Source organism: Leptopilina boulardi, unplaced genomic scaffold (genome assembly GCF_019393585.1).
Source record: "Leptopilina boulardi isolate dan_hultmark-lab unplaced genomic scaffold, ZJU_Lbou_2.1 LbouV2_110, whole genome shotgun sequence".
In the NCBI taxonomy this organism is placed as follows: domain Eukaryota; kingdom Metazoa; phylum Arthropoda; class Insecta; order Hymenoptera; family Figitidae; genus Leptopilina; species Leptopilina boulardi.
The window spans coordinates 1,049,232-1,062,304 of NW_026137653.1; the positions used below are offsets into that span (position 1 = coordinate 1,049,232).

The window sequence follows — 13,073 nt, forward strand, 5'->3', positions numbered from 1 at the left end:
ATAATAATAATAATAATAATAATAATAATAATAATAATAATAATAATAATAATAATATTAATAAACTAATAAAATTTATGTCTGACTAAAACCTACTTTCACTACTGTTTTTTTAAAATACGATTTTTTTTTTACTAAGTGTTTGACAAAAACAGATTTTCACGTGTCCGACTAAAACGACGGTAGTTACTGATTTTTAAATGACGAAAAATTTTACTATTTGTCTGACTAAAAACGACTTTCACTACTGATTTCCAAATTACAAGAATATTTTTAAAGAAATAAATTGGTTATTAAAAATTAAAAGAAAAGTTTTCTGTCTGACCAAAACTGACTTTTACTACTGATACCAAAATAAGAAGAATTTGTATTTAAAACAATAAAAACGGATATTGAAAATTCATTGAAATTTTTTTTTTTTATTTTCAATATTTTACAGAGAAAAACATAAAAATACTTTCTGTCTGACTAAAAGTGACTCGTACTACTGATTTCGTAAATAACAAGAATTTCGATTACAAAAATGAATGGTTAATTAAAAATTAATAGAAACATTTTTAAATGAATTTCAATATTTTACAATGAAATAAAATATTTTCTGTCTGATCAAAACTGACTTTTACTACTGATACGAAAATAAGAATTTGTTTTCAAAAAAATAAAAACGGATATTAAAAATTCATTGAAAATTTTTTTTATTATTTTCAATATTTTACAGAGAAAAACATAAAAATACTTTCTGTCTGACTAAAAGTGACTCGTACTACTGACTTATTAAATAACAAAAATTTTTATCTAAAATGAATTGAAACGAATATTAAATATTTAGTAGGGAAAAAAATTAAGTAATTTAACTATTTTACAGGGATAAAAATAAAAACGCTTTATTTGATTAAAACTGACATTTACTATTTGCTTTCGTAAATAACAAAAAAAAAAATTTCCATAAAAATTAAAAAGCGAATATTAAAAATTTATTGAAAAATGTTTATTTAAACGTTTATTTGAATATTTTACAGTGAACGCAGAAAAAAGTTTTCTGTCTAACCGAAATCGACTCGTACTACTGATTTTTGTAAATAAGAATTTTTTATTTTTCATTAAATCGTTTAGTAAAAATTTCTAGAAAATTTTTTTTTAAATTAATTTCTAAATATTTGTGTAAGCAAATAAAAATACTTTCTGTCTGATTAAAAGTGACTCGTACTACTGTTTTTTGTAAATAAGAATTTTTTATTTCATTAAATCGTTTAGTAAAAATTTCTAGAAAATTTTTTTTTTAATTAATTTCTAAATATTTGTGTAATCAAATAAAAATACTCTCTGTCTGATTCAAAATGACTCGTACTACTGATTTTGTAAATAAAAATAATTTCTATTAAAAAAAAATTAATCTTAATAAAATTAAAAATTCTATTAGAAAAAAAAATTTATGTGATTAAAAAAAAATTTCGTCAGAAAAAAAAATATTAAAAAAGAATGTTCAAGGTTTGCTAAATTTTTAAATTGAAATTTTACGCGTCCTTCCTTGTTATATAGAGATAAGTAATAGTGAATTTTGTAGTAAAAAAAAAACTAAATTTTTTAATTAATTTTCCTCCTCCAGCTTGTGGCTGTTCACTATTTGGCTCAGTTCGTGAAGATTGCGAACAAATGACTGGTCGTTGTGTCTGCAAGGCTGATATTCGTGGTCAAAAGTGCACCATCTGTAATGATCACAATAAAATCCTCACACCATCTGGATGTCAGTCAGGTATTTCAAATAAACATGTTTTTTTTTTTTTATTATTTATTTAGTTTCACTTATCAAATTTCGTTCTTAATTTTTAATATTTTTTTTATCATTTTTACTCTAAGGCGTTTATTTTTTGCGAAATTGTTAAAAAAAATTCCATTAAATAAAAATTTAAACACGAAAAAATTTTTAAAAAAAAATTGTTGAATAAATAAATATAAGAAATTGATTTTTGAAAATAATTTTATTTTTATGAAATAATTGTGCGACGGAGTTTTTTTTTTTTTTTTTTTTTTTAATTTAAAATTCCTGATGTAATAATGATTTTATTTTCCTCATGCGATCGTAAAATGTTGAAATTGTCCCCTGTGGAATAATTGAAGGAAACTCATGTAATATTTCTCCACTTTTGGTTCACATTCACAGCTGACTCAATTTTACCTGAAATGCCTGACTCTTGCAACAAATTGGATTGTTATTCGGGTGCACATTGCTCGGAAATTGGTGGTCCACATTGTGAATGTCCTTCTTCTTGTCCCGCTGATGTTCCTTCAATTCCAGTTTGTGGTAGCGATGGCCAGTCTTACGATAATGAATGTGAACTACGACTTAATGCCTGTCGTCATCAAGCTGACATCGTTACACAGGCATTTGGTCATTGCCGAGGTGGGTTTACAGAGCGTACACCTCTTTATATAATGCGCTACTAATTCATCGTTTAGAAAAAAAAAAAAAAGAAAATTAACAAAAAAGCAAGTAACAAATTTTTTTAGTTTCTCTAAAAAAAAATAACACCCTAATTTTAAAAATGTGTATTTAGCAATTAATAATATTTGTACATTTAATTTGTAAACTAAATAGTTTTTCTAAAAATGCTTTTCTGTTAGCTCGAAGATTCACTATATACATATATATATATATATTCTCGACTAACATGATTAACAAACTTTGTAAAATGTAGACATAATAAACTGTTGACGGTTTTATTAACTCCATGCATATGTTAATAACCCTTATTAAAACCTCAAAAAAAAAAAAAAAAATGTTCGACAATTTTTTAAATATTTTCTTTTTTCAATTTTTAAAAAAATATAGCTACAATTTTTTTTTTAATTTCAAAATTAGAATTTTTGAATGAGAAAATTGATAATATAACTCGTAATGAAGCTCTTCATTGAAAAAACCCTTTAATTAGACAATTTCTCGGATTTTCAATAATAACGAGATTAGCTTTTTCACTAATTACCATTGTTGGGAAAAAAAATTTTTTTTTTTCCATTGAAAATTTTTAATAACTTGATTGTAAAAAAGAAAAAGAAACTTCTTTATTAAAATATTATTTGATTACTAAAAATTAATATTTCTTTAAAAAAAATTTTTTTTTTTCTATAAAAGAATCAATAAATAGAAAAATTTTATTTAAAAAAAAAATTTAAAAATATATATTAAAAAAAGACAAAATTTTTTAAAATTAAAATCTTGAGAAATTGTATTAAAAAATTATTTTATAAGAGAATTTTTGAATTATTAAAATCACGTCAATTGAGAAAAATCATTTTTTTTTCCTTTTTGTTTTCATGGATTATTATTAATTGATTATTAGAAGCTTTTAGCTCGTAATTCAATCCTTTCATCAATTTGACAAGACTCAAATATAAGGATATTTGCATTTGGAAACGATCGTAATTCTCTCTACTCTATCTCAGTTCCCATAAGCAAATATTCATTTCCGAAAGCACGGCTCAATAAATTCAGTTGACACAATTGATTTTTTTTTCTTTTCCCCATTTTTTTTTTTTTTTTTTTTGCCAAATAAACCCTTATTTAGTTTATTTCGTTCTCGCACGACAACGATCGATAGATCGTTAAAGACAATATTCCAACTTATATTTTTAATTTGTTTATAATTAAAAATTAATTTTTATTTTAAATAAAAATTTCTCTATACAATTTTATTGTTAAATTTTTATTTTTCAGAAAAATGTAAAACATTCTTCTTTTATATAATAAAATTAATTTGAATACAATTTTTTTTTTTTTTTTTAGTATAAATTGTAAAAGTCAAGAATCTATTAAACTGGAAGATTGCGTTGCTTCTTATTTTCAATTCCGCGACTCGTTTTCAGGTCTTCCCTCTGAAAGTTGAAGGAAGGGGGAGGGGGGAGTAGGGGTCGGATGAAAGAAAAGTCAATCTTTTTAAAAGTTTTCTGCTGGACCTTGTGCAACTTGCTCTTGCAAGTTGAAATAAATTAGATTATGGAAGGCCAGTTCCAGGCGTACTTTAGACTTCGAATGGGAAATGCTGCGGAGTTTTTTTCTTTTCTTTTTTTTTTTGTATTTCCTGTAACTGAGATTCTATCCAACCGTTCGTCTCCTACATTTCTGTCTCAATGATGACGAAAAAAAAAAAAAAAAATTTGTATTATTTTTTTTAAAGTTCTTAAATTTATTTATAGATAAAAATAAATTTTATCTCAATTGTTAATTGAAATTGATATTTGCTAACTAGAAATAAAATTTTAAAATATTTCGTAAAATTCACTTTTTTTTCTATATTGGAGTTTCATTTTAACGAGGTTCTGGAAAATTGCATTCTCACTCCCAAAGACTTTTAAAAGTTTCTATATACTTGAAAGTATTATTTTTTTTCTTTTTCTGTAAATTGACGCTATGAAATGTACGTAAATAAGCAGTTAAATAAATATAAACACAAAATGGATAAATAAATATAGATGAAGAGTTACATTATGATGTATATATATATATATATATATATAAATGGAGTTGTAATAAACGAAGGTGCGGGTCTACTCTTTAGAAGAGAAAAAAAGTAATGAAAGTTGTCGACACTGCAAATAATAAGAACTCTAAGATAAAATCGCAAAGTAATTAAATTCTCATCAGCTTCGGCAAACTTTCCCTTTCTATTCAGGAAAGTCATTTTATTGAACAGACAGAATAATAATCGTATTGATATAGAAAAATAGGAGGAAAAAAAAAAGAGAGAAAGAGAAAATTTTTTAATGCGAACTTTCATTAGAATCAAATCTTCTCATCCATTAAAAGCTGTAGAAAGTTGTTTTCATTCTTCAGTGAATTTTACATTTAATAGCCGATTTTTGATTTTAAATTAAATGATTACATTATAATTTTTATATTAAAATCAATTGATTATTGTCTAATAATAAAAAATAATTATTATTTTATTTATTTTCTTTTACTTTATTTATTTTTTTAAATAATAATTAATAATAATATTTTAATAATTTATTTTATTAAAAAATAATTGAAGAAAAATAATGAAAAACATCGGGAAAATGAAAATTATAAAAATCCATTATAAATAATTATTTTTATAATAATTCTATTTTATGAATTAAATATTAATAAAAATACACTTTTAGAAAAAAATAAATAATATAATAAAATTCAAAATAGTAAAACATGATGAATTAAACGAAAATTGATTATAATTTTTATGTTTGAAATAAAAAGTCCAAATTTGAAAAATAGGTACCTTACAATTTTCAGATGACCCCTCGGTCAATACGGACTTTCCCGTGAAGAGATACACAGCTGTGCAATTTACTCAACCCGCAGCTGCCATTTCTCCATTATCGAAATCCACAAGACATCTTCTAGTCCCTGAACCAGATTCACGATTATATTATACTCATCGAGCTTACCAAGAAACGATTACAATCGATCGTAATAATTTAAAGCAGGGTAAGTTGATTTATTTTTAATTTTTTTTTTCAAGCCTTTTTGAACAAATATCTTTTACGAAAAATGTTTTTTTTTTAATATATTATATATTTTAATTTATAGTCTTATTATAAATAATATTATAATATATAATATATAATATATTATATTATAATATATAATATTTAATATATAATATTATAATGTATAATATTATAATATAATAAAAAATATACAAATAAATTTTTTTTTTCATAAAATATATAGAGAAATATAAATTTATATCAAAAGCAAAAAATATTTTAAATCGAAGAGCAATTACAAAAACTGATATGTTCTCATTGAATTAATTGTCTTGTAACTAATAAAAATAAAATATCATTGTAAACTAATTATTGTGTTTTTTAATTTAAATCCACAGAAAATTAATTTCATTAAAATAAGCTGCAACGCTTATTATTTTAATCCAATTTTGATTATTTTAATCCATTTTGGTATTAAAATAAGCAAAATTGGATTAAAATGATAAGCGTTACAGCTTATTTTAATACCTTATAATTTTCTGTGATCAATTTTTTTTTCCAATGAAATAAAATTTAAGGAAAATTTTTAAATAAAATTGAAAATTAAATTCTAGGGGCAGCTGCATCTTATAGACCAACACCAGCAACAATAAGAGTTATAACCGCCTTGTTAGGAGATATTTGTTCCGATGACAGAGATTGTACAATTGCGAACAGTGAATGCTTCAAAGGTGGTTGTATTTGTTCCAATGGATATTCTGAGACGAGTGACAGACAAGAATGCTTCGGTAAAATTAATTTTTTTTTTTTTTTCAAAAGAAATATAAAAAATTTTTGTTTTTTTTTTATTATTTTCTCTCTATAATTTGCTTTTCTGATCTTTGGAAAAATTAATTTTTTTTTTTGTAAAAAAGAGTAAAAGAAAAATTTAAAAAAAAGAGTGAAAAAATAATGAAAAAAATTTTTGTTTGATTTTTATATATTATAATTTGATTTTCCTTTTTGTTTTTTGATCTGTATATACATAAACAATAAAATACATCACTTGAAAATTTGTTTTCAGCCAATTACATTCCAGTCACGTCGACAGAAGAATTTCGTGCATGTTTATCTTATCCATGTCACATGTCTTCGACCTGTATCGATCTTCCCAGTGGCACCTTTGTTTGCATTTGTAAACCCAACTACACGGGTCTACTTTGTGACGAGGAAATTAACAGACGCGACTATGATATACCATCATTTGATGGCAAAAGTTATGTAAGAATGAATCGACTCAAGGCCTATCATAAATTTAACATTGAAGTTGAATTTATTACATACGCGGAAAATGGAATTATTCTCTACAATCAACAAAAAGCAGATGGTAGCGGTGATTATGTTTCACTTGCAATTGTCGATGGGTAAGTTTAAAAAAAAAATATCAAAAATTATTTAATAAAAAAAAAAAATTATTATATAGAAAAATTTTTCAAAAAATTTTTTTCACAGATTTATTCAATTTAAATATAATTTGGGTAATGGACCAGTAATATTGACATCACAAGAGAAAGTTGAAATGAAGACATTTCATCGAGTCGCTGCAAAACGTTATCATAAGGATGGTGTTTTAATATTTAACGATGGTGAAGATGTTGTGGGACAAAGTCAAGGAATGTTAAAATCATTGGATTTAAATCATGATAGTTACATTGGAAATGTTCCAACAAATTTTACAAAGTTAGTAAATTATGTTTTTTTTTTTTTAATTTCCAGAAGGAAATTTTTCATAATTTCTCAAAAAATTTAATAATTTTTGAGAAATATAGAAAAAACACCATGTCTGACTAAAATTGATTTTTACTACTTATTCACAAATAACAAGAATTCACAAAGTCAGACTAAAACAGTTTTACTACTGATTTTTTTAATTTTTTAATTTTGTCCGACTAAAGTGGATTTGTACTACTGAAATAATTGAAAAAAATTAAAATGTCTGACAAAAATTGATTTTTACTACTTATTCTCAAATTACAAGTATGCACAAAGTTTGACTAAAACTTACATTAACTACTAGAATTTATTTTTTACTATAATCTAAATAATAACAATTTCAAAATATATGTCTGACTAAAATTGATTTTTACTACTGATTTCCATAAATTAAAAAAATAGAAACTCATTTGTCTGATTAAAACAGTTTTACTAATGATTTTTTTAATTTTGTGATTATGTCCGACTAAAGTGGATTTGTACTACTGAAATAATTGCAAAAAATTAAAACGTCTGACTAAAATTGATTTTTACTACTGATTTCCATAAATTAAAAAAATAGAAACTCATTTGTCTGATTAAAACAGTTTTACTAATGATTTTTTTAATTTTGTGATTATGTCCGACTAAAGTGGATTTGTACTACTGAAATAATTGCAAAAAATTAAAACGTCTGACTAAATCGATTTTTACTACTGATTTTAATAAATTAGAAAAATAGAAACTCATTTGACTGACTAAAACATTTTTACTACTGATTTTTTTAATTTTATAATTATGTCCAACTAAAGTAGAATTGTACTACTGAAGTAATTGCAAAAAATTAAAACGTCTGACTAAATCGATTTTTACTACTGATTTTTTTAATTTTGTGATTATGTCCTACTAAAGTGGATTTGTATTACTGAAATAATTGCAAAAAATTAAAATCTCTGACTAAAATTGATTTTTACTACTGATTTCTATAAATTAAAAAAATAGAAACTCATTTGACTGACTAAAAAATTTTTACTACTCATTTTTTAAATTTTTTAATTATGTCCGACTAAAGTAGATTTATACTACTGAAATAATTACAAATAATTAAAACGTCTGACTAAACTTGTACTATTTGAGAAAATTAGAAAAATTTACCGTTTCGACTCAATATTGAGATGTACTACTGAAAAAATTACAAAACTGTAAAAAGTCTGACTAAATATTGACTTTTACCACTGAAAAAATAGCAGAAAAAAATTAAAAATATGAATAAATATTTACTTTTTTGCTGTAATTAATACTGCAACAATGTCTGACTAAACTAGATTTGTACTACTGAAAATATTACAAAAATTAAAAAGTCTGACCAAACATTTACTTGCACTACGGGAAAAATTACAAATGTGTAAAAAAAATCTGACTAAATATTGATTTAAAAAATTTTTAATAATGATAAAAATTAAAAAAAAATTTAATATGAATAAATATTTACTTTTTTGCTGTAATTAATACTGCAACAATGTCTGACTAAACTAGGTTTATACTACTGAAAAATTACAAGAATAAAAAATTTGACTAAACATTTATTTGTACTGTTGGAAAAAATTATTAATATTAATATTAATATTATTAATAAAAAAATTTCAGGTCCTACTCAATATTGACTTGTACTACTGATAAAATTTCAAAAATTAAAAAGTGTGACTAAATTTTGCGTTTTACTACTGATAAAATTGCAAAAAAAATTAAATATGAATAAATATTTACTTTTTTACTGTAATTATTACTGCAACGATGTCTGACTAAACTTGATTTGTACTACTGAAAATATTATAAAAATTAAAAAGTCTGACAAAACATTTACTTACACTACTAAAAAAATAACAAAAATTGCAGTCTGCAAAATTGCATTATACAAAATTTAGCAAGTCGGATTAAATATTTACGTATACTACTGAGAAAAAAGTACAAAATTTTATTAAAATCTAATTTTTTCGGTAAATGTCAGACTAAAAACAACTTTTACTACTTATTTTCTGAGAGAAAAAATTCTATTAAAAGAAATACTATTTAAATAAATAATAATTTAAATAAGTAAATATTTCAATAATTAAATAGTTAAATAGATAAAAAAAAAAAAAATTTCCCAGTCAGGAAGAATTGAAACCTGTCTGACTAAAATTGATCTTACTACTTGTTTCATTTTTTAAATATTTCTAATTAAATTACATTAATAAATAAATTTAAATAATAATTAAATTAATAAATAACAAAATTTATGAATTTATTTTTTCTTCTTTCAGAGTTTACGAAAACATTGGAACAAATCATGGATTCCTTGGGTGCATTCGTAAATTGAAAATCAATAAAATACCAATTGATCTTTATATTGGTCACGATAATGATATTCTTGAAACATATCGCATTAAAGAATGTGAAGATAATGCATGTGCAAATCTACCATGTCAAAATGGTGCAACATGCCAACCAATATTTGAAGAGGATTTATGTGACAATCAAGAATGTGAAAATCATGATAAACGTACTAAAGGCAAGAGAAAAAGTGACATCAACAATAATAATAATAATAATAATAATAATCATAATAATAATAATATGAATATAATAAAATGCAAAGGTATACATTGTACACAATTAGATGAGAGAAGAATGAAAAAAAGTGTGAAAAAAAAATGTTCATCATCCAATTGTGATTATGATTTTGATATTGATTTTAATAATTATGAACATGAAAATTATGCTGTTTCTAAATATGAACCACCTGAATATACATGTATATGTCCACCTGAATATACTGGGAAAAATTGTGAACAATCATTAGATCCATGTATGGGTGAACCATGTCAACATGGTGCAACTTGTGATATTTTACCACAAGGTGGTTATGTCTGTAAATGTCCACCTGGAAGAACTGGTGAACATTGTGAAATTTGTAAGTGATAAGAATTTTTTTTTTTGATAAATGAAAAATCGAATAATTTGTATTTTTTTTTTATTAGAAATTAATATCACTCAGAAAAAAATTCGTTTCAAATTTTGGTTAAATCAACAAAATAATTGCATTGATATACAGTTAACTAAACATTTTGTTGCATAAACCAAACGTTTATTTAGCTCAATTTTTTTCTTTGTTCAAAAAATTTATTAAAATAAACCCGACAGTTATTTTAGATCAAATAAATATTTATTTGAATTAAACAAATTTTGGTTTGAACTACAAGGAAAAAAATCTTCACCTAAATCAGCGATATGTTTCTCTAAAACAGCGAAAGTTTTCTCTATTCTAGAGAAATATATCGCTGTTCCAAAGAAACTTATCGCTTTTACAGATGAAGATTTTTTTACGTGTAACCAAAAAAATTGGGTAAATATAAAAAAATGGTACATTTGATTCAAACATATCTTTCTTCTGAGTGATTATTTTTTAGACGAATTTTCCATTTTTTTTTCGAATTAGAATTTCTTTTTATACGAATTTTTATTTAACGAAATTTTTGTCACGAAATTTTTGTTTGTGCAAAATTTTTCATTGATGGAATTTTCATTTGTCCAAATTTCTCATTCAAACGAATTTTATGTTAATTCAATTTTTTAAAATGACAAAAATTCAAATTCATTCAATTTTTATCTGAATTTTTATTTATACAAATTAAAATTCAGTGAATTTGGAAATTAAATTATTAAAAAAATAAAAATTCTGTAGGTAAAAAATTTTGTTAAGTAAAAATTCGTATATTAAAAAGAAATTCTAAATGCTAATTAGAAAAATGAAAATTTTAAAAATTATAATTAATAATTTTTCTATAGAAAAAAAAATTAATTGCAATTATTTGTTATTGTTTTTTTTTTTACAGTGGATGCAGAATTAACAGAATTTCATATTCCTGAAATGAAAGGCGATGGATTTTTGGAATTACCTTGTTTGGATGGTGTTGCAAAAGCATTTTCAATAGAACTTTGGTTTTTAACTGAGGCAAATGATGGCCTTCTTCTTTATAATGGCCAATTAAATAATGGACGTGGCGATTTTATTAGTTTAAATTTAGTTAATGGAAAATTGGAATTTAGATTTAATCTTGGCAGTGGAATTGCAAATATAACATCGCCTGATATTGTTTCACTTAGTTCTTGGCATTGTGTGAGAATTAGTAGACTTGGACGTGAGGGTTTATTACAATTGGATGATGGAACACTTGCGCGAGGATTATCCGGAAGTCCTCTAACTGAATTAAATCTCGAGACATCGCTCTTCGTTGGTGGTGTCAAGTAAGTATTTTGTCAAAATTGTTGTTTTTTTTTTAAATTTTCAAAAATAAAATTTTTAAAAAAAAAATTTCCTTTTTAGACGTTGGCAAGAGATTCATCGACTTTCAGGTGCACACATTGGACTTCAAGGTGCAATTCAACGATTAATGATAAATGGAAAAACATATCAAAATCTTGCTGTTAATATCACTCAACATAATACAGAAATTTATAATGGTCTTCCTTGTCCTAAAAATAATAATCCTTGTTACAATGGTGGTGTTTGTTTGCCACTTTTAAATAGCTATCTCTGTAAATGTGCAAACGGTTACAATGGATTACATTGTGAATTTTGTAAGTATTTTCCAAAATTTAAAATATTTATTTAAAATTTATATTTTTGATTAAAATTTTACAATTTTTTTTCTTCTTTTTAGTAATGGGTTACGATATAACCGGTGGAGAAAATATTGAACGACCTGTTCGTTTTAATGGAGAAAATTTTCTACAATTTAAACATCGTTTTGGAAGAAGGTAATTTTATTATTTTTCCCAACAAACTATTACAATATTAACAAAAAAAAAAATTAATTTTCCTACATTCTTTCTAATATTATAAGAAAAACTAATTCCTCTTCTAATCAGTGCTAATTCTACTAATATAACAATTGGGGAATATATCGATGATTCCTATTCCGATTATGACTTAGAGGAAGATGTCGACTATGAATATGGCAATTATGACTATATAGAGTAAGCTTTAAATTTTCTAATTTCTATTTTTTTTTGAAATCATACTAATTTAACTGAAAAAAAAACTAACTACGCTGAAAAAAAAAATTTATTTCATTATTTGCTTCAGCTAATTATTTATTAACAGACGATTATTTCAATAAAATAATTTTTTTTCTCTTTAATTCCTTATTATTAATTACTATTAATTACTTACTAATTTATTATAAGAATAATAAATAATAAATTCAAAAATAAAAAAAAAAAACGGTTTTTTTTTTAGACGAAGAGGACAACAGTCAAATAAATTCGAATTACGTGTAAGAACAACGCATCACGAGGGCCTTATCGCTTGGATCGGAAGAGGAAAAATTGAATTTTTAACATTATCATTACATGGTGGTTACGTTGTTCTTTCCTATAAAACAAAACACGAGGAAATTTCCCTAACCAGCAGAGTAAGTTGTTTTAATATATATATATTTTTTTTTTTAATTTTTTTTAAACAAAAAATCTATTTTTAAATAAGGCAAATAAAACGAAAACATTCGGACAAAGAATAAAAAATTTTTAATTTACTCCAACGTTTCGAAATCGAAATGATTTCCTCTTCAGGGAGTCTGTAAAAAAAATACTAAACCAAATAAAATACAATATAAATAAAAAATAAAAAATAAAAAATAGAAAAAAATAAGTTAATAAATAAATAAAAATAAGTTATAATTATAAATCTTACTAAAACAATAAGTCAAAAACACGAAGACATATTATACCCTAAACAAAGGAGTAGAGTCTGAAGTCAGAAATTTATAATTAAAATTAAAATTGAGAAATAATAATAAAAATTAAAATTAATAAATAATTGAATTGAAACAAATAGA

General features: G+C 23.4%; 1 protein-coding gene across 10 annotated transcripts in view; it reads left to right on the forward strand.

The window, feature by feature from the left end:
* The window catches only part of LOC127277400 (agrin-like), a 260,690-nt gene that overhangs the window by 244,887 nt on the left and 2,730 nt on the right, over positions 1 to 13,073 (forward strand). For 9 of the 10 annotated variants that reach the window (XM_051298541.1, XM_051298515.1, XM_051298526.1 and 6 more), the window contains 12 exons: positions 1,607 to 1,753; positions 2,162 to 2,401; positions 5,267 to 5,461; positions 6,078 to 6,251; positions 6,527 to 6,866; positions 6,955 to 7,182; positions 9,498 to 10,147; positions 11,070 to 11,481; positions 11,561 to 11,814; positions 11,898 to 11,994; positions 12,106 to 12,213; positions 12,476 to 12,650. In XM_051298541.1, the coding sequence (XP_051154498.1) occupies positions 1,607 to 1,753; positions 2,162 to 2,401; positions 5,267 to 5,461; positions 6,078 to 6,251; positions 6,527 to 6,866; positions 6,955 to 7,182; positions 9,498 to 10,147; positions 11,070 to 11,481; positions 11,561 to 11,814; positions 11,898 to 11,994; positions 12,106 to 12,213; positions 12,476 to 12,650 (3,020 nt within the window). The remainder of the gene's footprint in view (positions 1 to 1,606; positions 1,754 to 2,161; positions 2,402 to 5,266; positions 5,462 to 6,077; positions 6,252 to 6,526; positions 6,867 to 6,954; positions 7,183 to 9,497; positions 10,148 to 11,069; positions 11,482 to 11,560; positions 11,815 to 11,897; positions 11,995 to 12,105; positions 12,214 to 12,475; positions 12,651 to 13,073) is intronic. The other variant, XM_051298522.1, reaches the window with a different exon arrangement.